Raw genomic sequence first — 27,802 nt, 5'->3', positions numbered from 1 at the left:
CCTACACTGCGTGGACTATCAAATCCGCTGCAGACTTTTATTGGTGCGACTATAACTGCTTTAGAATACTTACTTAGCTAAACAATATAATTTATTATGATATTATAAAATTTTACAACATTTTTGGTCCCATTTTATTCTTTATTCCAATTCAAGGTACATTTTGCCTTAGTTCTGGCTGTCTGCACATTCGTTGGCCTCCATAATCTAAAAAAAAAATATACAGGTATTAGGAGAGAGTAGTAAATGCATTCAGAAACTATAGTTTGGCAAGCAATTTCGGTCAGTAAAAAAACCGGGCAAGTGCGAGTCGGACTCGCGCACGAAGGGTTCCGTACCACAATGCAAAAAAAAAACAAAAATAAGCAAAAAAAAACGGTCACCCATCCAAGTACTGACCCCTCCCGACGTTGCTTAACTTTGATCAAAAATCAAGTTTGTTGTATGGAAGCCCCATTTAAATCTTTATTTTATTCTGTTTTTAGTATTTGTTGTTATAGCGGCAACAGAAATACATCATCTGTGAAAATTTCAACTGTCTAGCTATCACGGTTCGTGAGATACAGCCTGTTGACAGACGGACGGACGGACGGACGGACAGCAAAGTCTTAGTAATAGGGTCCCGTTTTACCCTTTGGGTACGGAACCCTAAAAAAGGCGACATAAATTAAAATAAATGTAGACGATGGGTGACCTCCTATATAAAATTTCAAAATTCGCGCCTTTTCTACTGACAATGTGACTTTGCAAGAGAATAACTTTTAAATAAATAAATAAATATTACAGCACATTTTTACACAAATTGACTAAGCCCCACGGTAAGCTCAAGAAGGCTTGTGTTGTGGGTACTCAGACAACGATATATATAATATATAAAAACTTAAATACATAGAAAACAACCATGACTCAAATATCTGTATATATCAGGAACAAATATCTGTATCATCATACAAATAAATGCCCTTACCAGGATTCGAACCCGGGACCATCGGCTTCATAGGCAGGGTCACTACCCACTAGGCCAGACCGGTCGGACTTTTAACTTTTAATCCTTCTTAGGTGGTTCACTAGATGGCACTACAATTATATAACACATGTTGTTTTATGACAAGATGTTAGGTATCTTAGGGGTCATCCATTAATTACATCACACGTTTAGGGGGAGGGGGGGTCAAGAAAATGTGACATATTGTGACATGGGGGAGGGGGGAGACACAAACTTTGTGACGTCACTTTAACTTCATCAAGTAACCGAAAATTTATTTAAATTATTTTATTCGCTGTACATTTAAATAACAAGTTTTTAAAACGATTATCGTTTTTATTGGTTTAATTTTCTTTCCTAAGCAGTTTTGGGTTATAAAATTACTAATATTTATATCGTCAAAAATATTTTGATAAAATATTAATAATACTTAGGTACTTACTTAATTCGATTGGGCGATTTCGTAGAAAAAATGTGACGTCACACTAGGGGGGGAGGGGCTTGCCAAATGTGACCAAGTGTGACAAGGAGGGGGGAGGGGTAAAAAAACCTAGAAATTCGTGTGACGTAATTAATGGATGACCCCTTATATGTGATTTTTTTAAGTAAAGATAACTACGTTATTTATGGTTTGGTCTTTGCTTTTTCTTTAATTTATAGACCTAGAAACAAAGCCTTATGTTATGTTTAACGGATTAGCACCCGAACTCGAAAAAATCATTTGAGATAATTCATAGAGTCGATCGAGAAAAGTCTGCAGCGATTTTGATAGCCCACGCAGTACAGGTGTCATTTTAAACGTCAAACTTCTATGAAATTTTGGTGTATAAATAACACTTGCACTGCGTGGGCTATTAAAATCACTGCAGACTTTTCTTGGTCTTCTAGTTCAGTCCGAGGATTGAACCTAACTATGACAGCTGTCAAAGGCAGGGCAGTATGGTCCAAGAGAAAGTGGGATATAGGCTTACCCGTTTCCCATTAATAGACCAGAAGGTAGTGGTCACGGTGGTAGGTTTCCCAGTCCGGGAATCGAACACGCGACAGCTGTCGAAGGGGGGGCACTGGGGCAGTATAGGCGTAGAGAGAGGGAGAGAGAGAGAAAAAAACTTACTCGTTTCACTTTCTTCCCATTAATAGACCAGAAAGTGGTGGTGACTGTGGTAGGTTTCCCAGTCCGGGAGTCGAACACGCGACTACTGTCGAAGGGGGGGGCAGTAAAGGCGAAGAGAGAGAGAGAGAGAGGGGGGGGGGGAACTTACCCTTTTCACTTTCTTCCCATTAATAGACCAGAAGGTAGTGGTGACGGTGGTGGGTTTCCCAGTCCGGGAGTCGAACACGCGACAGCTGTCGAAGGGGGGGCAATACAGGTGGAGGGACACGGCGCTGTCGGCGTGCGAGGGATTCTCTACACGGTGGAGGCCTAGGGCGTCTGGAAATATAAAAAAAATCGTGAATAGACTTCAAAAATTCGAAGTAGGAAGATCAGTTCATCTTACACCTTGGCAAAAAAGAGTAGAAATTAAGAAGTAGCAACGCTGTAGTGTCGTCCCGTTTTCTTATATAAATTGGTTTGAAAGGGACGACACTACAGTGTTGCCACTTTTTAATTTCTACTCTTTTTGCTGTAAGAGCTCGTCAACGTGCACACTAGCGCTGCTAAACAATAGTTTTTATTTAAATTTAATGAAAGATATTTAAAAAAGGGGGCCGCTACGTACTGTGTTTTGTATTTAACTACCTTCTGAATACATCAAACTAGTTTTTATGTTGCTGTATTCGTCGATCTAAGAGCCTCTACCATCAGTTGGCAGAGTATTTTTCACTTACACTCGGTGAATAAACGTGCCGTGAGTCACGTTTTACGTTTCTTTACGGTCTTATGTACCTAACTTCACTCCACTCCAAACGATACTGTCCCTTTCTAACTATACTAAAAAACAGAGCAAGAGTTACGAGTATATCGGAGTTTTATACAGCGCCTCTAGGAGTCACCTAATGAACTAAATAACAAAATTGTCAAATTTTCTCACGTCTACGTAATTTACTATCTATGCATCTCGCTCTCGCATATTAGCGCAAGTGAGATGCACAGAAAGTAATGTTACATATACTGATGGCAGCCGTGAATATGGAGGGTAGAGGTAAGGAGAATCCTTTATGACTTTATGAGAAAACTCCTTTATGGGAGAATATTTGCAAAAAGTGGGCACGCTGTCAGCTATTATAATTTTTCTAAATCTCTCCAGAGCAGCGAAAAAAAGAAAACCCATAAACCTAGTTTTTCATTGTATCAATACCGTACTAAAAATCATGGAGAATGGAAGATACTCGTATTTACAAGTGGAAAAACGTTTTCTCTTTTTGTATGGACGATTACGTAGTATACTTCCCTCTTAAGGTTTTTGACGGACACTTTTTCATTATTAATTACATGGAGATTGTATTCCTTACCTCTACCATCCACTAAGAGCATTTAGAAGGGACATGTCATCGCTGTCATTTTCTTTACAAAACAGTCTGCCGATTTTTGCGGGGGAGGGGACGTCAAATGTATTGCTATTTCTACATGATTTGTACGTAACGTACAAATAGCCATGTCAGTCCATACAAAAGTTTGCACAATTGTGTTTTTCGGCAGAGGGGTAAGTAATAATGTCACCAAAAAAATAAAGAGTATACCTACGAGACTACTACGACTATGATATTTGATTTATTCGGTTGTCAATATAAAACAAATGTAGGTGTTCTTTCTTCCCGTATGAGACGCCATTACTATGTAGTTTTGCTTGAGATTAATAAACATTACCTATATGGTGTTAAAACAAGCTTTTCTTTCCTGCTCGGAACCCTAATCCTAAATCCTAACAGTAAGCACTCAATGGCCACTCCAGTTATTAAATGCTCTTAGACCAATTTTGTCACTTTGTTACTGACTCAACCTTCATTCTACAATTTTTTAAAGATTTGACGTTGCCATAGTTACGAAAATAATAAACACATCAATGTTAGTAAACAATGTATAAATTAAAATATATTGTATTCAAGACAAAAATTGCAAAATATGATAATTACGTAAACATCATTAATAATCGAGTTAAAATTATGACTTTGCGTGTTAAAAAATAGGAAGCAAAGTATACGGCGCGATTATACAGGCTACTTTTGGCTACATATTTATTACGTTTGATGAAAATAGTACACACATGAGAGGAAATCTTAAAATATTAAAATAGGTATGTATTATAATGGTCCGCTTCAATCCGCACCGCCTACTGCTAAGTAACATTATCTAATAAAGTGTGCGGAAAGAGAAGAGTCGTGAAATTTAGGGGAGCCCATATATTATACCTACGACTCTTCTCTTTCCGCACAGACCCTACGACCTACGTATGACCTTAATAGCGATCTTAATTTTATAGTACCTATATGATCTCGAGTATATTTCAGTGCCAAGCGCCCCATTTCCAATACAAAATGAACCCACGCAGCGGGTTTTTGGCAATAAATGTGTTTTAAATTTTCAGATTCTGAACCACCAGCAAAAGTTTTTGAAGAAAGTTTTATATTTCCTGTTACCAAGTTGACATGAAAAACGAGTACCTACCAAACACAATAATTTGAACAACGGAAAATAAAATAATACTTACTTAGTAAAGAAAAATAAATAAACTCACAGAACATTTGTATGTTTTATTTTATTTCAGATAATAATGCTTAATAAAATACATAGCAATTTTTGTGTAAATATTCTTACTATGTGTTATGTGCATTATTATAGCAACAAAAACAGCAACATGTCTATGTACTGCTCCTTGTATTGAGCCTTAATTCTTAATATGTAACTTCTACATGCATACGCATGCATACATGATGCAATCCGGGTTTTCAGGGAAATGTTGTTTTCAATCAGCTTCTTGCCTAAAACCAAAAACTGCTCGTAAGCAATGTGATTTTCGCAAATGTAGCAGTAGAAATAGGAAAATATGATGTCAAGTATAACTCATTACCTTTGTACTAAATCAGCCTTTTATCGAACTATTAATTGATTTATCCCTTAAAGTTTTGCTTGAAGTTCACATACTGTTATAAATTTATACATATTACGTTGAAAATTGCATTAATATTCGTGAAAAATCTGCGTATTTGTTGTGTTTACAAGTTGACAGAAATGTCACGTTGGAAACGCACGTATTTTTCCATAACATCTGTCACGTTTACTCGCGTAAAGTATTTACGCAGAATAATTCTGGCTCAGTTTTCATTATATAATTAGAAAGAGAGCGTTTTAGGTGTGAAGTTAGGCAAGTATGGAAAACTCGCGTAAAAACGTCTATAACTCATGGTACCAGTTGAATTTTTTAGTTCTTTACGTGACCGGTAGAGGCTCTGTACAATTACTCCATACATTTTCCTTAACTTTCTCACTGTCTTCACTTCTCACTGTCATTCACGAAACTGATAGGAGAGCTACAGAACTCAAAACAAAAACGGCAGTTTTAACTTTGGGCGCATAGATTGACGAATCCAGCAACGTAAAAACTAGTTTAATGTATTCAAAAGGTAAGAAAAAGGATTAGTCGTTCGGGGCCAGCTACAAATCGAAAGACTATAACCAGAGATATCTATATAACTCCGTATAAGATAAATATTTAAAGTCTAAGAAAAAAACGTGCCTCGGAAATCAAGAAAAAGTCATTATCGAATAGATGACGCCATACCTTTGGCCTATTCTCGGCTAGATGGCGTTGAGGACACCGTTTGATATTTAACAATTTTAACACATATCAGTGAAAGAACATGGGTCAGTATGGAACAATAAAAATTAAAAATCATTTATCCGTAAACATATTTTGATTAATTTATACATGTTCAATATTTTTTTAAGTTTTAATCGTGTGTCGATAGATGGCAGTAAATGTACCGTGACTACAAAATTTACTTTGGCAATAGCCCTCTATACTCTTTGCTACAACTCACCGTTGATATAACACACATCATTCAGCTCTAGCCGGGCTCTCCCTATCTCTTTCATGTCGCCCGCGTCATATCCGCCATCTTCCTCACACCGGCAGCCATCTTGGTCCGCCATTTTGTCGCAGCAACTCTTGTTCTTGAGCTTCTTTAGGACTTCGGGCTGCACGTGTTCCGGCCATTCGTATCTGTAAATTGTTAAAACACTGATTTAAATTGTTGTAAATTGTTGTTTAAATTGTTGTTGTTGTGTGTTTCTGTAAATTGTTGTTTCATTTTTAGGTGAAGTATTGAGATGATCGCCCGTAGCATAGCAACTAGGCAAAAGACTCCAGACTTAGCATAGTCGCGCTACCCCCTCTGCCACGCACACGGTAATTTCACTCCATGTTCGAGTCGAAAGTGTCTTTGTGTGACGTCCGCGTCTTTGAACGGACCAATCACGGCACGGGAATTCGCTCACCTCGTCCCGCGCACCCCCGCATTTTTAGCATCATCGGTTGCATGAAATAATTGCTCTAAACTCGGTCTAGAGGATTCCTAGTCTATGAATAGCAACAAAAAGTGCCTATTTTTTGTTGTTATTCTATCCCGTTAGCCAGCGGACAATGAAGGTGCCTAATTAAAGTGACACTTGCCTAATTAAAGTTAAACCACGAAAAGTCTGCAAATATTTTGATAGCAGTGCACGTGTTATTTTAAAAGTCAAACTTCTATGTATAAATAACACTTTCACTGCGTGGGCCATCAAATTCGCTGCAGACTTTTCTTGATCTAACTATCCTTATTATTCATATTATACTTATAAATGGAGCGCTGGTGGCCTAGCGGTAAGAGCGTGCGACTTTCAATCCAGAGGTCGCGGGTTCAACCCTGGCTCGTACCAATGAGTTTTTCAGAACTTTATGCACGAAATATCATTTGATATTTACCAGTTGTTTTTCGGTGAAGGAAAACATCGTGAGGAAACCGGACTAATCGCAATAACACCTAGTTTCCCCTCTGGGTTGGAAGGTCAGATGGCAGTCGCATTCGTAATAAATTAGTGCCTATGTCAATTCTTGAGATTAGATCAAGCGGACCCCAGTCTCCCATCAGCCGCGGCAAAATGCCGGGATAGCGCGAGAAACTTCTTTCTAGTAGTAGTGGTTTCTAGTAGTAGTGGTAGTAGTTTTTAGTTCAAGGAGGGCCAACAAAAGATGAAATTACTCTTCAGTAATTTCATCTTTTGTTGGCCCTCCTTGAACCAACGGCCCTGGAAACTATCTAAGAATAAGAAAACCTTTAATATCTCGGCGAGAGATAAGTAGTTTTCCATTTCTCGCAAACACGCGATAATACGAGATAGGGACACGGTCAATGTTCGTTTTGTAGCAAATGATCAGTTGGAACTTTTGTGATTAATTTAAAAGGTCAATCGTTTAAGGCCCCCTGCCTTAAACGACTCTCCAAACTTTTTGACTTGAGGGCCATATTGCGCATTGCGCACTCAGAATTTTATTTGTAAGTGTTATTTAAACGTCAAACCTCTATGAAATTATGACGTATAAATAAAACTTGCACTGCGTGGGCTATCAAAATCGCTGCAGACTTTTCTTGGTCTAACTCTAGATTACAACTTGAATGGCCAACTTCATTATCTACCTAAAGTGTCCTAATCGGGACTGAACCGGTTGCCAGGTCACACAGTTCGTTGTTTATGGTTCATTATGTCGGTTCGAAGGTTATCGTTCGTCTGTCTTCTATTGTTCTCCATTTATGTCTCAGGGAAGATTCTGGTACTGTCTGATAGGAAATGTTATTTATTTCACTAGCAAACAATGTACTTTTAGGTCATAATTTTTTCGTCTATTAGGTATTCTGTGACAGTTGGAATAATGAATGATATACAAATGCATACTTGGTCTCCCGCGGTATAGGCCTAGCCTACCGCTATTCTGGAGGACCTCTGGAAATTCTGTATTATAATTTAACTTATGGTCTGCAACCACCCGATGTCACAACAATGTCTGTATTGCACCTACTGTGTTTTGTGTGTAATAAATTCAACGTCAATTTCTTGGGATTATTTGCTAATCGGACTCCAGGCTCCCATGAGCCGTGGCAAAATGCCGGGATAACGCGAAGTCAGAAGACTGTGTGCAATAAACTTATTTTTATCTTTTTTTCTTTAATAGGGTTGAATAAGAAGTGTTACCTGACATTCTCAAGGTTCCCTGATAGTATCTTCATGAAGCAGTGTGAGTCAGCATGGGCGTGTAAGGGAGAGGCGTCTACCATTCGGGTGTAAATGTTATCTATGCGTGGGTCGGTGTTTTTATATGGTTCCTTTGAGAACATACCTGACTTCCTCAAGGTTCCCTGATAGTATCTTCATGAAGCAGTGTGAGTCAGCATGGTCGTATAAGGGAGAGGCGTCTACCATTCGGATGTAAATGTTATCTATGGGTGGGTGGGTGTTGGATATGGGTCCTTTGAAAACATACCTGACTTTCTCAAGGTTTTTGGAAAGTATCTTCATTATACCATGAGAATTTTCTTGGTACAGTATCATGGGTACTTACGAGTAATAGAGGTCCAACAAGAAGTCTGCCGAAGTTCTTCAAGGTTTCCAGACAATATTTTCATTAAAATAGTGAGAATCTAAGATTTGATTTATTTACAGACAATCCTGCGCGGAGATGTGCGCAGCAGCTACAATATATAGCAAAAAGGTTTTTAGTGGTGGTAAAGGTTACCTGACTTCCTCAAGGTTCCCTGACAGTATCTTCATGAAGCAGTGTGAGTCAGCGTGGTCGTGTATGGGGGAGGCGTGCCCTGCCCCCCAACATAGGATCATGATGTTGAAGGCTCCGTTACCGGCGTCTACTAGGTTCCTCGTGTAACTGGGGAAAAGAAATGTAAATAATTATCATCAGGCCTTTAACATCTTGACAGATGATTTATGCAGCGTGTGGCGTCTCCTCTAGCTGTCACTGCCAACGTCGTGCCATAATAATCTAACATGGCGTTAGGGAGCTAGAACGCACAAACTACTAAGAAGAACTACGTCTAGAACGCAATTAGTATGAGGGACCTACAACGCGCTTACGGAGTTTATAATGTCAGTTTCTATATATATAACTTCCGACCATTTCTCAATGGACTTCGGTCCCCAGGCATAACACCCGCCTGGAGAGAGTACTCCCTATTGCTTCTCTACCTTCTACAGTGGAATTTGTAAATTGATGTAAATATTATTGCAAATATATTTGTAAATACTCTCCGCGTCTTCTCTTGTACATGACATAGTTTCTCCTACATACCATCTCTGCGTCTGTAAGCGAGGAACAACGTCTCTCGTGGCTGTATAAGCCAATGCGGGACCGGCATTTGCGACCGCATTTGTGGCAGCTGAAGTAGGGAGTCATGTCGGCATCATTAGGTGGATTGTGCCTCTTTGCGCGTTTTCGGGCAAGGTCTTGGAACCATGCGTTGTCGTGGATTTCGTGACCCTTCGCGATAGTCATTGTCAGAAAGAGACAAGTGTATCGTCTTCTTTATCATCCTATTAACACGCCCATACAGTCACGCCTTTAGAAGATAAAGTAATACGTAAGTGATTTTCGTACATGGCAATTCATATAGTTTTTGTTTTGACCAAATACTTTAGCATTGATAAGATAATTATTAAAAATAATAACATCATATGCCACAGTTACAGTAATCTTGTGATAAAAATATTATTGACACGTGTAAATAAAGCGGATAACGTTATTATTAACTGACTATTTTGTTTATAGTGTCCTTAGGACACGTGTAGACAAAATAGGCAGTATTATTAACTGACTATTTTGTTTAAAGTGTCCTCAGGACATTTAATTTACTTTTTACATTTTTATACTTTTTCTTCTCAAAATCACTCATATTCCTTCTAATAAAAACGTCACATTTGACACTGACAGGTCCGTCTCGTATCGGAAACAGATCGGATAAATAAAATTAGAATACGCCTAAAAGAGCCCAAAGCGGATATGATGGTCGTTTGTCTACGACGTAGACACCGTTTTATCACGCTGTCAGGTAGACTCTACGTGACAGCGTGATAAAACGATGTCCGTCACTTTCTATCCCGCGGCTTAATGGCTCCTCTACACGATGGGCCAACGCAGACCACTCCAAGGGAGGCATTTATGCGTTAGAGGGAGCAAGTGATATTGCTATCTCATTCTACCGCAAGGCTGCGTCCCTTGGAGTGGCCGGCGTTGGCCCATCGTGTAGAGGAGCCATAAGGCTGCGTTTCCACCAGAGATGTGCGAGAATGCGTAGCGAGTGATGTGTTTCTTGAACCAATAAGATCACTTAATTTAGGTAACTATACCAACGCCTTAGCAACAGGTGTTTTTGCAAATGACAGTGACTGATTGATAAACGTAATCCCTGTTTTTGCCAAAGCTTATCGTATTATTTCAAATAGGTAGCAACACTGAAGTACTTTGATCTAGCATTAGAAGGTCAGGAAAATCCACATTAAGATAAGATAAATTTCACGCGATTGAAAACATATTTTTCGCATTTGAATGATTGGGAAGGGAATAAATAAGTTTTTGTCAAAAATTTCATGTTTTGGTACAAGATTTTATCGCTGACTGTACTTTTCTTTACAGGCAACTAATACTCATCGAGACAATTCTAAAAACCACAAATACAATGAGGTTACGTTGTTTTATCACAGAGTTCCTATGGTTTCCTCGTGTCTCCATCATCAGCTCAGCTCGATGGTGCCAATTACCATGATATTGTATTGTCAACTGTAGACCAAAGGTATGGTGCAATCTTTTCGAGCGATGGCGCCACAGCCTGAAGCCTACTCTCGAGTAGATGGCGTTAATAGGTATTAATATTTCAAGAAGTGAACACATTGTCTACGTCACAAGGCGGTTAGCCCGGACTCCCGTGGTCGCGTTCCGATACTTCTCTTTCCTTTGGTGCTCGTTGCTGGTGAGGAGCGCCTCCACCGCTCCGGTGTGACGCCTCGCGTGGTCCGGTAGGAGCTAGGCCTTCCAAAGCCTGCTGTGATGCCGCTGAGGACCCTGGCCGCTCCGGCCTGGGTGGTTCGGGTAGGTGTGGCGATGAAAAGAAACTCAATGTTTCACATGCACGTATATTTTACGTTAATCTACACTTATTCGTTCGTACACTGACGCCTGATGCGTGACAATCGTGACACGACAACTACTATTCTTAGAAAATAACTATACTGAAAACACACGCGGCGTGGTCAATGGCTGCGGCCAAGTCTAGCTTCAAACCCGGCAGGAATGCAACCTACGTGCGTTCGCTACAACGCTCCGAATCGTCCTGGTCCGGAAATAGAATCCATCGATATGAAGTTTTACCATAATGAATGTAGTGACATACCATTTAAGTTACGCTTGAGCCTCTAGGAAATTGGCCTACGATTATTGCACACGGCACATGTGAAAGGTGCTTGCACTTGGCGTAAACATTCCTGCGGGGGGGAGGCCAGAGTTGAGCTGATACCTTGAAGCACAATGGATTAGCTAGTCTAACTTACAGCACTATCAAACATTGACCACAGCAAAGTGGTGACATGAAAGAACAAGTAACCAACTAAATACTTATAAAGAAACAGTACCTAGTACAGTTGCAATTAGAAATCAGTGAGTCATCTTGATATAAATAAATTCAATTTAAACAGTAGGTACCATAAGTTGTTAACATGTGACAATACCAAAACATAACTTATAAATTAATACAGTTAAGTACACTCTACTGGTAATTTACACAATTTGACAACGGGCCGGATTAAGTCGCCGCCCTGAGTTTTTAATTTAACTGATCGTACAATATCATCTGCACCTTTAAATAATTGAATCACTCTACCTCTACGCCAGTGGAGAGGGGGTGCAGTTTCATCCTTGATTAATACTAAATCATTTAAAGCCATGTTAGGAACATGATTGTACCATTTGAGTCTGGTTTGCAAATTATTAAGGTAAGTAATATGCCATTTAGCCCAAAAGTTTTGTGAAATCTTTTGTAAAGACTGGAAATGTGATAAACATGCTACATTAGTGTCTTTCCACGGGTACTCAGGTACCGATAGCAATGGTTGCCCTATAAGAAAGTGGCCCGGAGTGAGTACTTCCAAGTCACATGGGTCCTCGGATAAAGGAACCAGAGGCCGTGAGTTAAGCACCGATTCTACTTTGGTAAATACGGTTGAAAGACCCTCGAAGGTCAGTATGCGGTCCCCTAACTCACGCTTGAGTAGGTTCTTACTACTCTTGACTGCGGCTTCTACCAAGCCTGACATGTGAGGGGCACCAGGAGGATTGAACTCCCAGCGGACACCTTGGCGACGAAATTCCTCCTGGAGGACAATTTCGTTGTCAAGTAAGAACTGACTAACCTCCTTGAGGTATGAGCTAGCACCTTTGAAATTTGTACCTTGATCGCTCCTGACTAAGGCGGGCAGCCCTCGTCGACTGACAAACCGTGTGAACGCCGCAATGAAGGCCTCGGTGCTCAGCGACGAGACGAGTTCAAGATGTACGGCTTTCGTTCCTAAACATACGAAAACACACAGATAAGCTTTGAGTGATTTAGCATTTCTGAGGTGACTACTTTTGACCCAGTAGGGACCGGCAAAATCGGTTGCTACTCCTGAAAAGGCACGAGCCGCCGTGACTCGGTCCGCTGGCAAATCTGCCATAAACGGGGCCTGCGTTGAAGCGTTGAATCTGAAACACGACATACAGCTATTGATTACGCGGGATACCACACGTCGCGCCGACGGGATCCAGTAACGTTGCCGGAGTATATTGATGAGTGCGCTCGTTGAAGCGTGACAATAGGTACGGTGATAATGCTGCATCAACATTTGAGTCCATTTATGGTCTTTAGGTAGAAGGTATGGGTGCTTAGCATCGTAACGTAAGCATGAATGCCGCAGTCGCCCTCCGACGCGAATGAAGTGATTCTCATCTACGAAAACGCTGAGTTTTTGAAGTGACTTGCAAACAATCTTGCCTCCTTTCAATAACACGATTTCATCTCTGTAAGCATCCAGTTGAACGTACTTAATCCAGTGGTTCATTGCCTCACGATTTTCGTCGATCGTTAGCGTAGGGCGAACGTTCCGTTGCGCTTTCGGCAAACGAACGTTCTTACAAAATCGCAATACGTATGACGTCACATTGATAAGCTTGTTGAACGAACTGACTCGTGATAACAGAAACTCCTCCCATGACTTCTCGGCCGGCGTAATGTGATGTAACTGTTTGAATCCGGGTAAATCTGGTGACATGGTGACCGGCATCGTCGGCCACTGTGACTCATTCGTCATTAACCATTCTGGGTTCCACCAAAGATGAAACCCGATGAGGTCCTTCGCCGTAGCCCCCCGCGATGCGACATCGGCAGGGTTCGACTCCGATCTGACATACCTCCATGTCATAGGTCGGGTTGACTGTTGAATATCTTGAACACGGTTACCTTCAAAAGTCTGTAGCACATGAGGCTTTGTGTTCAACCAACATAGCACAATTCTGGAATCTGACCAAGCATTTATGCTGTCAATCTGAACTGATTCCTCGTATGCCGCTGCGACGTGGTTTAATAACTTATAAACCAGGTGAGCTGCATTTAACTCGCTCTTCGGAATGGTTTGTTTGACTCTCCTTGACGCTACGCGAGTCTTAGCTATCACTAACCGTACTAGTACATTCCCTGACGCGTCCTCAGTCCGGAGGTACACGCAGGCTCCGTAGCCGAGCTCCGACGCATCTCCAAAGCCGTGGAGGGAGTGTGACACCGCACCGGGCAGAGTGACGCACCGCGGAATCTGTAGCTGACTCAAGTGATGTAGATCTTGAATGAGTTCATTCCATTGAAGGTCTTGAGTATGGGACAGTGGCTCATCCCACTGTAATCCATCTGTGAACAGTGATTGTAAAAACAGTTTGAATCTAAATATGATTGGTGCGCAATAGCCACACGGGTCATACAGTCTAGCTATGGTACTCAATATGCTACGTTTCGTCGTTGGTTGGCCCAACGGTATGTTGAGTTGATACGACATGGAATCTGACATGGGGTTCCACTGTATCCCTAATACCTTTATGAAACTCTTGTCGTCAGTGTCAAACTGACGAGGCATCTCACAATGCTCCTGCGGAAGATCCTGTAATAATTCTCTGCGGTTAGACGACCATTTGCGTAACTCATATCCAGCGCTCCGCATGAGTTCTATGAGTTCTGATTTGAGTTCTTGGGCCTCGGTGAGTGAATCAGCCCCAGTGAGGATGTCGTCAACATATACATCTCTGCGCATGATATGAGCAGCCGGTGAGTCTGGATGCTGGGCTTCCCAGTCATCAGCTAATCGAAGTAAGGTCCTTATCGCGATGAAAGGACTGGAGCGTAGTCCGTATGTATTGGTATTTAACTCATATACCTGTACATCCTGCGACGGATCCTCGCGCCACAGAATCAGCTGATAGCGCCTATCGCTGGGGTGTATCCACGTTTGCCGGAACATCATTCTGATGTCGGTCGTGAAGACAACTTGATGACGTCTGAAATTTAACAATATTTGAGTGATATCATTTTGAAGCGGTTTGCCTGAGTGAAGGCATTGATTGAGCGATACTCCGGTGCTTGAGTTAGCTGCAGCGTTATATACGACGCGGATCTTTTCGGATCCCTTTTTGAAAATTCCGTGGTGGGGTATTACATAGTGTTCGCTCTCGAAATTAAAGTCTGATTTGGACATATGACCAAGTGCCTCATAGTCCCTCATGAATTCCTTATATTTTTCAGCAAATACTGGATTTTTGGCCAGCCTGGCCTCCAACGAAATCAGTCTACGCATGGCTAGAGCCCTAGACTCGCCCAGCTTGGGTCGGTCTGCCCGCAGCGGCAACCGCACCATGAATTGGCCATTATCTAAACGTTGAGTAGTGGAGGTATACAACCTTTCACATTCGAGGTGTTCTGGGTGTTGCGGCCGCTCCTCGGGGGGCTGCTCCACTCTCCAAAACCTTTCTAGGACGTCCTCGAGCCGAGTAGCATGGATGCCGTAGTCCTCTACTGATGTCCCGGCGGTCGGTGTTGTTAATGATGATGGGTAATTCCAAGTTGCCCCCATCAGCACGTGACCGAAGCAGGTGCCGTACGCCTCAACACCTGGAATGTTAGTGAGTATCTTTGAACCAGTGTATATATAATTGAGCACATCCGTTCCTAGAATGATGTCCACATCCTGCGATTTATCCAAGGCAGGGTCAGCTAATTCAAGTTTTGATGAATCCAAATGAGTCCTGATCTCAGTATCATAATAAGGTATGTTTCCCGTAACCCTGTACATGACTGTAGCTACTACACTGATGATAGGCACTGTTTTCCCGCGTGGTTTGAATACAAGCTTAGCAATCGTGCCTGGCACATTTACCTTTATGTCACCTACTCCAAAAATATTATTCCCAGTAAACTGTTGGTGTACTTTGAATCTTTCTACAAATGATTTCTTCACTACGGAGCACCCCGCTCCCGAGTCAAGCAAAGCCCTAGCTTTAACATAAGACCCATTGCCTGATCTGACCATGATCACAGCTGTAGGAGAGACACGAATTGGCGCCATTCGTAGTCTTTCCTCCGGTGCACCAACAGTGGCCTGATCTCATTGTTCAGGCTCAGGACTGCTCCGAGTCCCGAAGCGCAATGAGTGGAATGACTGCTGCGCCGCTTGAACACGCGCGCCTACCTTAGCCCTCGGTATATGACCGGTGGGAATCAGCTGAGCTGGCTGAAGCGCACTATGAGGTGACCCTGTCTCCCTCCTTTGGGGTTGGTCTGGTACTGACGGCTTGGGAGACTGCGGCTTCGCAGCCCTCGGCGGAGATGTAGTCGGTCGCTGGGGAGACGGCCACCGCTCCGGCAGCGTGACTGCTCTCGACGTGCTTGGCGTGGCAAGCGGCATGACCCTTACCCGATGGACAGCTGCTTCAACTGCCATGGGTGGGGCTCTCCCCGCTGCACCACCATCGCACAGCAGTGAGTTGTGTGCGGACGACTCACACTGTGCGCACCAGTTGCGCTGCATGCACTCGCGTGCATAGTGACTGCGCAGGCATCTGAAGCATGCGCCTGACTTCCTAGCCCAGGTCTTCCGCTCCGAAATCGCCAGGTTAAGGAACTTCGGGCATTTGTACAAGCTGTGCTGGTCACTCGAGCAGTATGAGCAAAGAACAGGGGGTGAATTCACCTGATTGGTCTCTTGTTCGATGGCGAAGACCCTCGCTGGCGGTCCCGGTTTCCTGGTAGCTTGACCCGACGGCCCCGCTCTTCCTCGTGCAGGTGCGGAACCACGCTGCGCAGTTGGTTGCTCCACCGCTGCTGGCGAGACCGCTTGCTGAACCCGGCACTGCTCCTCCAACAGCGCCAGTAGCTGCGTGAGAGTGGGCAACACCTCCGGATTGCCACCGTACCTCTCCTCGTATAAGGTCTTGATTCTGTTCGGTAGTTTCTGCAAAATTATAAAAACCAATAAGTATGACCACTCCGTGATTGGCTGCTTGAGCTTCTCAAGCGCCTGGACTGACTCCCGGAGCGGGTCATAGAAAGCTGAGCGTGACCCTGCACTCCAGTGCGCCACTGAAGGCAGGTTCATGATTCGGCTAATGAATGTATCCAACAGCAGCCTGTTATTCTGATACCGAGCCCGCAATAACTGTAAAGCTACCGCGTAGTTGGGTCCGTCCATCGGAAGGTGCTGTATAATGGACAGCGCCTCCCCTTGCAACGACGACCGAAGATAGTAATGTTTCTCCGCGTCGGAGATGTCCCTACTATTGACTAACGACATAAAGAGATCATAGAAGGAGAGCCACTCTGGCAGGTTGCCACTGAAGGTGGGCAGCTGCACAGAGGGCAATTTGACTTTACCTGCCTGTCCACGGGGTGTGTGTGACTGGCCAGCCTCTCCAGCCGACGCCTCGTCTAGCTGGATCAGCAGCCGGTTAACCTCGCTGAAGCACTCCTGGTATTGAAGTCGTTCCTCCTCCTCGAGCTCACCTTCGTAGGCCAGCAGTGACTCGTGGGCCTTGACGTACTCAGTATAAATAAGATCAAAGTGCCGCTTCGCCACCGACGCGGCCATGCTGTCAGGTCGTGATGTGACCGTGCCAGCATAGTCGGTCAACATTTGGTACTTGGTGCGCAGCTGCACCTTGATTGACTTTAACGACATGACGTGAATTTACTTTACGATTAATGAAAGACACTAATTTGTGACACTATTCGACTAACAGTTTACAAGTTAGGTGGCTTTGGCTTTACCTTAAAGTTGGATTTTATATTGACGATAACCTAATTAATCTATTGGCGACACTTGACGTTGACAGATAATTCTAACCTAAATGTCCCAAACTGACGTTTGCCGCGAACCGGAAATGTCCTTATGCTAAAGATGGCCGCACTCCGCACTGTACGGTCCCCGTCCGTTGCCTACGCAAGAAAATGGCGGCCGACGCCTTCCCTTTTATTACGATTTGATTTGATTTTTTCGCACTATGCCCAACCGCACCGGGCTCCGTTTCCACTGAATTTAACGGCAAAAATGAATAATGCTGACACGATGAGTACTTGAAGCGATGATTACGCTACCAATGCGATGTACCGCTGCGGTGCTCGCGTTGATGACGATGGCTTTCAATAATATCGTGCTGTAATTCTTCCCCTCTGATGGGAACACCAAGAATGTCTACGTCACAAGGCGGTTAGCCCGGACTCCCGTGGTCGCGTTCCGATACTTCTCTTTCCTTTGGTGCTCGTTGCTGGTGAGGAGCGCCTCCACCGCTCCGGTGTGACGCCTCGCGTGGTCCGGTAGGAGCTAGGCCTTCCAAAGCCTGCTGTGATGCCGCTGAGGACCCTGGCCGCTCCGGCCTGGGTGGTTCGGGTAGGTGTGGCGATGAAAAGAAACTCAATGTTTCACATGCACGTATATTTTACGTTAATCTACACTTATTCGTTCGTACACTGACGCCTGATGCGTGACAATCGTGACACGACAACTACTATTCTTAGAAAATAACTATACTGAAAACACACGCGGCGTGGTCAATGGCTGCGGCCAAGTCTAGCTTCAAACCCGGCAGGAATGCAACCTACGTGCGTTCGCTACAACGCTCCGAATCGTCCTGGTCCGGAAATAGAATCCATCGATATGAAGTTTTACCATAATGAATGTAGTGACATACCATTTAAGTTACGCTTGAGCCTCTAGGAAATTGGCCTACGATTATTGCACACGGCACATGTGAAAGGTGCTTGCACTTGGCGTAAACACACATATCAGTGATATAATAATTATCAAAGTCAAATGGCGTTCTAACAGTTTTAATCGTTTGTCGAAAGATGACAGTAAATGTACTGTAGCTACATAATTTACCATGACCAGGCGTGGCTCACTCCGCAATTTCGTCGCTTTGCTACAGGTAGCTAAAAGTACATCCGTTCCACCCCAATTTTGGGGAAAGCCATAAGCCGCGCGTGGCGCTGTCGCCACCTAGCGGCCATATCTGTGCTGATCGTAACAGACGCGTTTTGTTAGTGAGTCTTCTGTACCTAGTACTATTATTTATTCTGTGTCATGACGTCCATGACAGTAGCTCTCTATCACCTACCTGATACCAGTAGGGCTAAGATCGGCTCTTTATTGCCACCATGCCTGTTACGTTCTAACAAATAATTATGTAAGTGAGAAAGTGATGCATGGCATGACAAGTGATAAAAATACGACCATGATACCGGTGCTGCTGGCGAATTATGGATGGCTTTATCCACATGATTAAATAACTGTCACTTTTTAACACCCCGGGATAGAAAGTGACGGATACCGTGTTATCACGCTGTCACGTAGACAAGAACGACCATCATACCCGTGCTGAATAACTTACCGAAGTATTTATTGGAGCGTCACTTTTATATTTTGCCTTTTTATATATTGTGACCTTTTTTGCCACTTTTGTGTTATTTCTACTAAGAATCACGAGCTCTTTCGATCCCAATGGGATAAAAAAATGTCCCAGAGTTTTTTCCTATTGTGTTTAAAAAATGTATAGAAATTTTAGGACACTTTTTTCTCCTATAAAGGGCTCGCGACCTGGCTAGAAATAACACAAAAGTGGCAAAAAATGTCACAATACACCTATCATCAAGATCTACGCCTGCTACAGGTATAGTGTGATGCTGTCTCGCAAGAGAGATTTAGGATACATACATATAGGTAAATTTATAAGTTCTTAATGACAACTTAACTTGTTACTTAATAATCAGTGTACCTATTTAGCTTAAGCTTAGTTTAGAGCGCATCGCCAACAAACTGTCTCACAGTTTGGCGAAACATTAGATTAAGGTACTAAATATATTTTCTATAAAATTAAAAAAAAAACCATTTATTATAACAAACTTACCGAAAGCGGTCAAATTTGGCATATTTCTTCCAGTCCTTGGGGTTGCTCTTGTAGCCCAGCATGAGTTTCTGGACGTCCTGGACGTTGACGTGATCCCGGGAGAAGATGGCGTGCAGTTCTTCCACCAGCTTCTCCAGCCCTGTGATCTCGCTGAAGAATAAAAATAAAATACATACAAACACGCCTATTTCCCGGAGGGGTAGGCAGAGACCACGGATTTCCACTTGCTACGATCCTGACATACCTCTTTCGCTTCCTTCGTGTTCATAACATTCCTCATACAGATAAAATACATATTATGTGACAATCTTATACAAATCGATCTAGTCAGTTACGAATCTTCTTCCTCGCGTTAAGGATGACTCACGTTAGACCGGGCTGTGTCTGGGCCGGAGCGTCCGGCGCATCGTTTTCTATGGAAAGCATCACGTGATCGCCTGTCATGTCATAGGCCAAGCGCGCACCACGACTTTTTGTCGCGCGATAATTTAGTCGCAGAAATGTAACGTATGTGTTTATATGGAAGTGCGCGCATATGCGACAAAAAAATCGCAGCGATTTTAAAATTGTGATTTGTCACATTTTTCCGCGACTACTCGCGACGCGATTGTCGCAAAGTGAATTGCAGCATACGGAGTTGTGTGGCCCCGCGCGCACTGCGATAATAAAATCGCACCCCGGACCTCAGTCGGCATTCCGCTCTCCAAGCGTCAACTTATCGGAACCTGCTTCTCCAATGGAGTCACAAGATGAAACGCTAGATGTTGACCGTTTAATTATAGAAATAGAAGGAGATCACCTTTGTGGTATAAATACTCAGTCATACAGCGATTGCATATTGTTACACGACAAGCGACTGGTACGAAATCCATGTCGAGAATGAACAAATCGTCGACTTTTCATCGCAGTGCGCGCAGTGAATTTTCTGCGATAAATTACAGCGCGATTCTAAAATCGTGTCGCAAAAATTAAAATCGTGGTGCGTGCTTGGCGATAGAAAAGTAAGCGCCGGAAGCTCCGGCCCGGACACGGCCCGGTCTATCGTGAGTCATCCTTTATCCCGCCATCTTGCCACGGCTCATGGTAGCCTGGGGTCCGCTTGACAGCTATAGACCGACCGCTTAAATGAGTCCTCGCCTGCGCGGTACGGGGGCGACGGGGAAGGACGACTATGGGTCTCCCCTCCCCTGATATATCGATGCGCATTCGGCAAAAGCCGATAGGAAAAAGCTTTATGTCCACGCAATAAGAGCGAAAAAGCCGTCGACGCGTCGGCAGGCGCCGGCCGATGCGAGCCGAGCCGAACGACGACTTTTTCGCTCTTATTGCGTGGACATAAAGCTTTTTCCTATCGGCTTTTGCCGAATGCGCGTCGATATATCAGGGGAGACCCTAAGGGCGGCGCTGTGGCTTAAGGGACCCACTGATTAACAGTCCGCCGGACGGTATCGGCCTGTCAGTTGTTCGGAACTGTCAAAATTATTATTTATTTTATTTCTTTATTTAGAAACAAACAGTCTCTTATAGTAATAAATTATTACAATAAAGGGTTATTAGACTTATAGACCTACAGTTTCCTTAATAAGAATATATAACCATACAACTTACATAAGTAGTACTAAAACTAAATGGAATTTCAAAGTTGAAATGAAATGAAATGAAGTTGAAATGAAATGAAATGAAATGAAATGAAAATTTTGTTCTAACTGACAGGCCGATACCATCCGGCGGACTGTTAATAAAGGCCGAGCCACACCGGCTTGCGTGTGCGTGACGTGCGCGTGTGCGTGCGCTAAAATGTTGGAGCCGCACACGCACACGTCACGCAAGCGGTGTGCCATCTCTCATAAGGATCTGTATACTACAACTCCGCACGCGCACGTGCACGTCACGCACACGCAGCCGGTGTGCACAGACCTTAAGTGGGCCCCTTAAACCACCAGCGCTCTTTTTAGTAGGCAGTTAGAGTAAGCGCAGAATAAATAATAGTACTAGGTACAGAAGGTTCAATCTCTAACAAAACGCGTCTATTACGACAGATATGACCGCAGGTGCGGTCAAAAAGGTATATAAGAAAGTACTCACTGGTCAATTTTGATGGGTCTCTCGATGGGCAGCACTTCCATGTCAGTGCACTGTGACACTCTCATCTTGCAATTCGCATTCTCCACGTCCATATTGTTTTAAATACTCTGGAACAATATAAAAGTTTATAGGTATGATGATGATGATCCATCCGGCCGATTTCGACCAAGGCGACCACTTCGACTCCTAGTTAGCTCGGCGCTTTTGCGCCCGAATATGGCTGACGTAGCCGATCTTTAAGACGAAACAGGAGCTGAGTTTTAAATATTTTAGGTAAATATACCCGTATCGCTAAGGGAAGCGGCTCCTAAAACTAGTGCGATAAGGATAAGGTGAAAAATCTCAAAAATCGAGATGTCGTACTCGACTGTTTCCTCCTCCAAAACTTAACCAATCCAAACCAAACTCGGAAATCTAAATGATTATGAAATTATCTGTGTTGGACCGTTTTGCTTTTTTGGCTAATTGATGTCAGTTTTGAATACTACGCCTCTCATTGCGACATAGTCAATTAGGCCATTTTGGCCATTTTTGAAGGGCTCTAGCGCCCTAAAAAGCAAAAATATCAAAAAAACAAAACGGTCCGACACAGACATTGACAATATTAATCTGTGTTGAAAAAATCATTGCTCTACCATCAAAACCCACGGAGGAAACAGTCGAGTACGTTTGTATGGAGAAATAACCACTTCTGTTGGCTCTTAAGAACACCCGAGCAAATTGCATTCACCTCGTCGCGTTTCAGCGTCGAAAGTCAAGATCAAATCTTCTTCTTCTTTCTCCTATTGTCCCGGCATTTTGCTACAGCTCATGGGAGCCTGGGGTCCGCTTGGGAACTAATCCCAAGAATTGGCGTAGGCACTAGTGTTTACGAAAGCGACTGCCATCTGGAGCATTCCACGAGCTGTCCCGTACAAACGCATTTTATTTCGTATATTAGAACTTTTTTTCGGCGTTTAAAGCCGACAATCATTTTTATGGTCATATTTTTGACCAATTGTTACAGAAATAGAAACTCTTACTTATACCTGCAAATCTTCAGAAAACTCGCGTTTGTACGGGACAACGGTAGACAATTTCATGGAATGCTCCATCTGATCTTCCAACCCAGAGGGGAAACAAGGTCTTATTGGGATTAGTCCGGTTCCCTCACGATGTTTTCCTTGACCTAAAAGCGACTGGTAAATATCAAATGACATTTCGTACATAAGTTCCGAAAAACTCATTGGTACGAGCTGAGGTTTAACCTCTAGCGGCCCACCATACAAGGAAAATTGGCAATCGAATTTGAATCAACGGTATTAGAAAATAGAGTTGAATTTGTTTTGTTTTAAAATCGAAAGAAACGAAATAAAAGAAACTCTATTCCATTCCATTAAGATTTATATTTCATTGGAGGTAATTTGTACTAGTATTAGAACATTGAACCCCAAGAGGTTAAACCCGCGACCTCCAGATTGCAAGTCGCACGCTCTTACCGCTAGGTTACCAGCGCTTATCATTATTATTATTGACAGAAGATCAATTATAAAATATAAATAGTTGCCTATTAGGTTATCAGTAATATGAAACCACCCACTTACGGTCCTTACCGAGTAAGTTTATGATAATTTTCGTCATACTTAAATCACTAAAGATTTCACGTCATAACGTCATAACGCACGCTTTTAACATATTACCACAAGGGCGTAACGGCTTTTATTTGTCATATAATATAGGCCTTTCCTTATAGTAATATTTTAATAGTTCAGTTCATATTGATGTCAAACATATTAACTTTATGGATCTTGTAATAAGGGTTAAATTCAATTATAAATTCGATCAGCATAGTTTCAAGCTTATTTAGACTTTAAAGCTCTTGAGATAGGGGTTGAATTTGAATGTACAGTCAAGTTATATGTGAGATGTTTTTCAACCTTTCCGCCTTAGTTCATGTCATTAATATTGTAAATATTATGATTCTTGATACTATAAGACGTACCATTGCCATCGTCCACATTATAAACTGACATTTTGTAACCTTTTTGGCCTTATTGCAAAACAATAGGGTATTTGACTGTATTTGAAATAAATTATTTTACACCATGCATGAAATAAAGCACCAGAAGATTAATAGAGAAATGTAGACAGCAGTTATTTTTAGACACAATTTCTATTTTAAAACCCGTATAATATTATAAAGAGTAGGTAATTTGATTTTGACGTCACATGCTAGTGTTTCTTATAAATTCCATAGCAGCAAAATCGTTTTGACAGTTCGAAAAAAAAAAACTGATTTGACTAGTACTCGAATAGGTGCCCTATAAACTAGAATAACAATAGGTGACTAGAGCTTAATAACCGGCCAAATGCGGGTCGGACTCGCGCACGAAAGGTTCCATACCTACCATTACGCAAAAAACGGCAAAAACATCACGTTTGCTGTATGGGAGCCCCTCTTAAATATTTATTATACTTACTTATTCTGTTTTTAGTATTTGTTGTTATAGCAGCAACAGAAATACACCATCTGTGAAAATTTCAACTCTAGCTATCACGGTTCATGAGATACAGCCTGTCTGGTGACAGACAGACAGACAGAAGGACAGACGGAGGAACGGACAGACGGACAGCGGAGTCTTAGTAATAGGGTCCCGTTTTTACCCTTTGGGTACGGAAATATAAAAACTAGGTATAGCGTGCATGAACCATAGGGGGCAGCATAGGAGCCGTCAGATTTTAGACGCGAGGCGTGTGAAGTTTATGCTTCCGATGTAGCCCACAAGATGGCAGAACTTTCTCCATCCATCCATCTTTAAATCTCCCTCGCGTTATCCCGGCAATCGCGTTATCCCGCGACTCATGGGAGCCTGGGGTCCGCTTGTCAACTAATCCCAAGAGCGGCGTAAGCACTAGTTTTTACGAAAGCCACTGCCATCTGATCTTCTAACCCGGTAAACAAGACCTTATTGGAATTAGTCCGGTTTCCTCACGATGTTTTCCTTCACCGAAAAGCAACTGGTAAATATCAAATGATATTTCGTAAGTTCCGCAAACTCAACGAACGAGCTCAACGTAAAAACCCGTCTATCTACTATCTGTCTCAGGAGAATCCTCGGCTTCTTTGGGCACTTGGCCCGGCGGGAACCCGACAGTCTAGAGAAGTTAATGATCGGTGGCCAGGTTGAGGGCAGAAGAGGCAGAGGCAGAATACCCACACGCTGGTTTGATGCCATTGAGGCAGTCACACGCGTCAAGTTCCAGGGCTCTATGCGGAAGGCAGAAGATCGGCCAGGTTGGAGAGCAATCCAAGAAAACGCAACTTATGGCGGTCACGACCCTCAGTCATGAGGTTACGACGAAGAAGAAGAAGAAGTTCCGCAAAACTCATTAGTACGAGCCGGGGTTTAACCCGCGATCTCCGGATTGAAAGTCATACGCTCTTACCGCTATCAAAGTATCATCCTATTTTAAGATTAGTCAAACATGTTTACCTACTCTATTTTTCTAGGCATTTTCCTATCATCCATCTATCATTAGAACATAACAAGATACGCATGTTATTCTACAGTTTCTACACATCTAACTACACCGCAAATAATAACAGAAATTCATTTAGAAACATTTAAGAAAGCCCGTCAAAGGGCGTCACTTCGAGGAACTACTGTAAATAAAAAATGTACTTCCTTAAAAAATAAATGTTAGATTTATTATTTCATAAACGGTACTATTTTATTACAGTTTATTTTCGCAAATAATGAATCTCAGGCAGTTTTATTTCTTACAACACCGACGTTCTTTGAGGGGTGAGTCGTCGTACTAAATGTATGGGAGGGTTTGAAGTTCATGTTTGGAATATTTCTACTTAAAAAAAAAAAAATATTAATGTAATTTTACTCATTGGAAAACGCACTTTCGATATCAATTTGAAGTTTTCTGACATCTGTTATATTTACGGAATTATCGCCTGGCTACACTTAACGATTACCTACACCCTGTATGTCTACAGCTATTTGTATAAACTTTTACATCTAAACTAGTAAAACTAGCAACTTTTCTATTTCATATTTGCATTGCTTGAGACGTGATTTTTTTAACGACTTTATCTTCGTAAGTCAATTCGAAACTTCGTAAGTTTCTTTATGAAAAAGAAAGGAAAAGTACAATCGTGACACATACAAAACACAGTTAATAACTAAGAAGATTCTCAACCCCTAGCGTAAATTTAATTCGATAGAGTGACGACAGGCGTGGCTCACTCCGCGATTTCGTCGCTTTGCTACAGGTATCTAAAAGCACATCCGTTCCTACTCCAATTTTGGGGAAAGCCATAAGCCGCACGTGGCGCTGTCGCCACCTAGCGGCCATATCTGTGCTGATCGTAACAGACGCGTTTTGTTAGAGAGTGAGTCTTCTGTACCTAGTACTATTATTTATTTTGTGGTGACGACGAGCGTTCGCGTTTGCGTTATGTCTATTTTTGTATGGGATTTTGTACAGCGCGCCAAGCGGGGCGTTTTGGAAACTTAAAATCCCATAAAAAATTACAATTAACGCAAACGTCACGTCACGCTGTCGAATGAAATTTACACTAAATAGTTGGAGCTGGAACTACAAATGCTCAAGTTGTGAAAGGTTACCAAAAAGTTAACCCGGCAACCTTCAAATCAAGAGTGAACAGGCACCTTCTGGGCGAGCTCGCTCCATCGTAGGCCACGTCTACGCCTCGGCTAGTCTGTGGCCATGAGTAAGCCCATTCATAATAATAATAAAGAAAAAAAGTTCGAAAAGTTCTCGGTTTTAGGATAATTTCAAAAGTATTAAAGGAAACATTATTTTTTGGAAAATTTCGAGTACAATAATATGAGAAGCTTCGGAAATTTTACTGGACATTTCGCAATTTTGGTAAGTTTCCAATGGCACGTCATAAATCAGTTGTTTTTTGTCACTGATTATATTTTATCATAATAACTTATTCAAAGTTCAAATATCAAAGAAACATGTATAAGTTAAGTGTTAGATTAAGCTATTAATATTATTAATGATATCATTATAGCAATAATCATTAATTTTATTACGCTCATTAGATCGTGTAGGAAGGAACTGACGTTTGAAATAGTACAGTCGCCATCAGATATATCGGAGCGGCCGAGGTGCTCAAAAGTATCTGAACAGCATGTACTCTAGCGCCTTGACAACTAGGCGCTAGAGTACATGCTGTTAAGATATTTGTGAGCACCTTGGCCGGTCAGATATACACTACATCCGGTCCGATATACCGTACAGTACAAGTTTAGTATGAAGCAAATTTTAGCCGATTTTATTTTTACCCAATTATGGTAAGGTCAAAACGGAAACTAGCGCAACGACCCTATATGGCTACAACGGAATGAACAGCAACTATACATAACTACATAAATAGGGAAAAATGCTTTAGATTCCTGAAATTGCACCTTAACTAATTAAGTACTTATACGAAATAATTACGTAGACCATGCTTTGCTCGGAAAACATATAAAAAATCAAAAACGCTCGTTTTCTCAGAGATGAGACCTAGCTAGATCGATTTTTCGCCCCCGAAATCCCCTATATAGCAAATTTAATCGAAATCGTTAGTGCTTTTTCTGAGATGCCGAGATCTCCAAAATATATGTATAAATTTAGAGCTGTTTCTGAGATGCCGAGATCCCCGAAATATATATAATAAATAACTAATTAAATAAACAAGAATTGCTCGTTTAAAGGTATTAGATAATATAATAATAAACCAACCTTTAGTTTGTGTTAATACTTTCACTAATAAAATAAACACAATCACAGAAAACTTCACTGACACTTTAGAAACGCCTTGGTTAAAAAAGGTTCCTTTAGAAACGCCTTGGTTAAAAAAGGTTCCTTTAGAAACGCCTTGGTTAAAAAAGGTTCCTTTAGAAACGCCTTGGTTAAAAAAGGTTCCTTTAGAAACGCCTTGGTTAAAAAAGTTTCCTAGAGACGTTTGTTTTGATCAAAAAGGTTAAGTTTAGAAACGCCTTGGCAAAACAAATGACTGTCTTGACGCGCGGTTTGTTATCAAGTGAAGTACTTAAATAAGTAATGTAAATATGTGACGTTATCTATGAAAAGGGACCTTATTGTCGATGGGGCTTGCGCCATTACTAACGATGCTCCGATATAAATACGATGCCGCGCGACGCTGTGCGGTGTTAGCGCCATCGACAATAAGGTCCCTTTTCATAGACAATGCCCCATATTTCTCGGTGACTTTTGCTTATATCATTCTTGGCCCCAGAGGCGTATTCTG

At 42.2% G+C, this 27,802-nt stretch overlaps 3 protein-coding genes and 1 long non-coding RNA gene across 4 annotated transcripts in view; all 4 read right to left on the bottom strand.

Annotated features, from left to right (window-relative positions):
* The window catches only part of LOC134677175 (uncharacterized), a 163,998-nt gene that overhangs the window by 82,642 nt on the left and 53,554 nt on the right, over positions 1-27,802 (bottom strand). The window lies entirely within an intron of this gene.
* Positions 113-27,292, bottom strand: LOC134677079 (cysteine dioxygenase type 1). Its single transcript, XM_063535526.1, has 7 exons — positions 27,274-27,292; positions 21,523-21,629; positions 19,438-19,587; positions 8,698-8,844; positions 5,966-6,147; positions 2,248-2,417; positions 113-207 (listed from the first exon to the last, which is right to left on the bottom strand). The coding sequence occupies exons 2-7, from the start codon at positions 21,612-21,614 to the stop codon at positions 169-171; spliced, it is 780 nt and encodes a 259-aa protein (XP_063391596.1). The 5' UTR covers positions 21,615-21,629; positions 27,274-27,292; the 3' UTR covers positions 113-168.
* LOC134677048 (uncharacterized) lies at positions 13,798-15,781 on the bottom strand. Its single transcript, XM_063535477.1, has 2 exons — positions 14,421-15,781; positions 13,798-13,900 (listed from the first exon to the last, which is right to left on the bottom strand). The coding sequence occupies exons 1-2, from the start codon at positions 15,603-15,605 to the stop codon at positions 13,820-13,822; spliced, it is 1,266 nt and encodes a 421-aa protein (XP_063391547.1). The 5' UTR covers positions 15,606-15,781; the 3' UTR covers positions 13,798-13,819.
* Positions 15,970-17,691, bottom strand: LOC134677094 (uncharacterized). The gene is made up of 2 exons (XM_063535547.1): positions 16,910-17,691; positions 15,970-16,490 (listed from the first exon to the last, which is right to left on the bottom strand). The coding sequence occupies exons 1-2, from the start codon at positions 17,211-17,213 to the stop codon at positions 16,189-16,191; spliced, it is 606 nt and encodes a 201-aa protein (XP_063391617.1). The 5' UTR covers positions 17,214-17,691; the 3' UTR covers positions 15,970-16,188.

The sequence above is a fragment of the Cydia fagiglandana genome, chromosome 25, assembly GCF_963556715.1.
Source record: "Cydia fagiglandana chromosome 25, ilCydFagi1.1, whole genome shotgun sequence".
Classification (NCBI taxonomy): domain Eukaryota; kingdom Metazoa; phylum Arthropoda; class Insecta; order Lepidoptera; family Tortricidae; genus Cydia; species Cydia fagiglandana.
This window is presented reverse-complemented; position numbering and strand designations above follow the sequence as displayed.

Excerpts from the sequence above, each read along its gene's own strand:
- LOC134677079 (XM_063535526.1), bottom strand. The coding sequence starts at position 21,614 with ATGGACGTGGAGAATGCGAATTGCAAGATGAGAGTGTCACAGTGCACT. Across the intron at positions 19,588-21,522 it reads AGACCCATCAAAATTGACCA|CGAGATCACAGGGCTGGAGA; the intron begins GTGAGTACTTTC and ends TTTATTCTTCAG. Across the intron at positions 2,418-5,965 it reads TGATGTGTGTTATATCAACG|ACGCCCTAGGCCTCCACCGT; the intron begins GTGAGTTGTAGC and ends TTATATTTCCAG.
- LOC134677094 (XM_063535547.1), bottom strand. The coding sequence starts at position 17,213 with ATGTCGTTAAAGTCAATCAAGGTGCAGCTGCGCACCAAGTACCAAATG. Across the intron at positions 16,491-16,909 it reads CACACCCCGTGGACAGGCAG|AAACTACCGAACAGAATCAA; the intron begins GTAAAGTCAAAT and ends ATAATTTTGCAG.
- LOC134677048 (XM_063535477.1), bottom strand. The coding sequence starts at position 15,605 with ATGGCGCCAATTCGTGTCTCTCCTACAGCTGTGATCATGGTCAGATCA. Across the intron at positions 13,901-14,420 it reads ATCCGTCGCAGGATGTACAG|ATGGATTACAGTGGGATGAG; the intron begins GTATATGAGTTA and ends CACTGTTCACAG.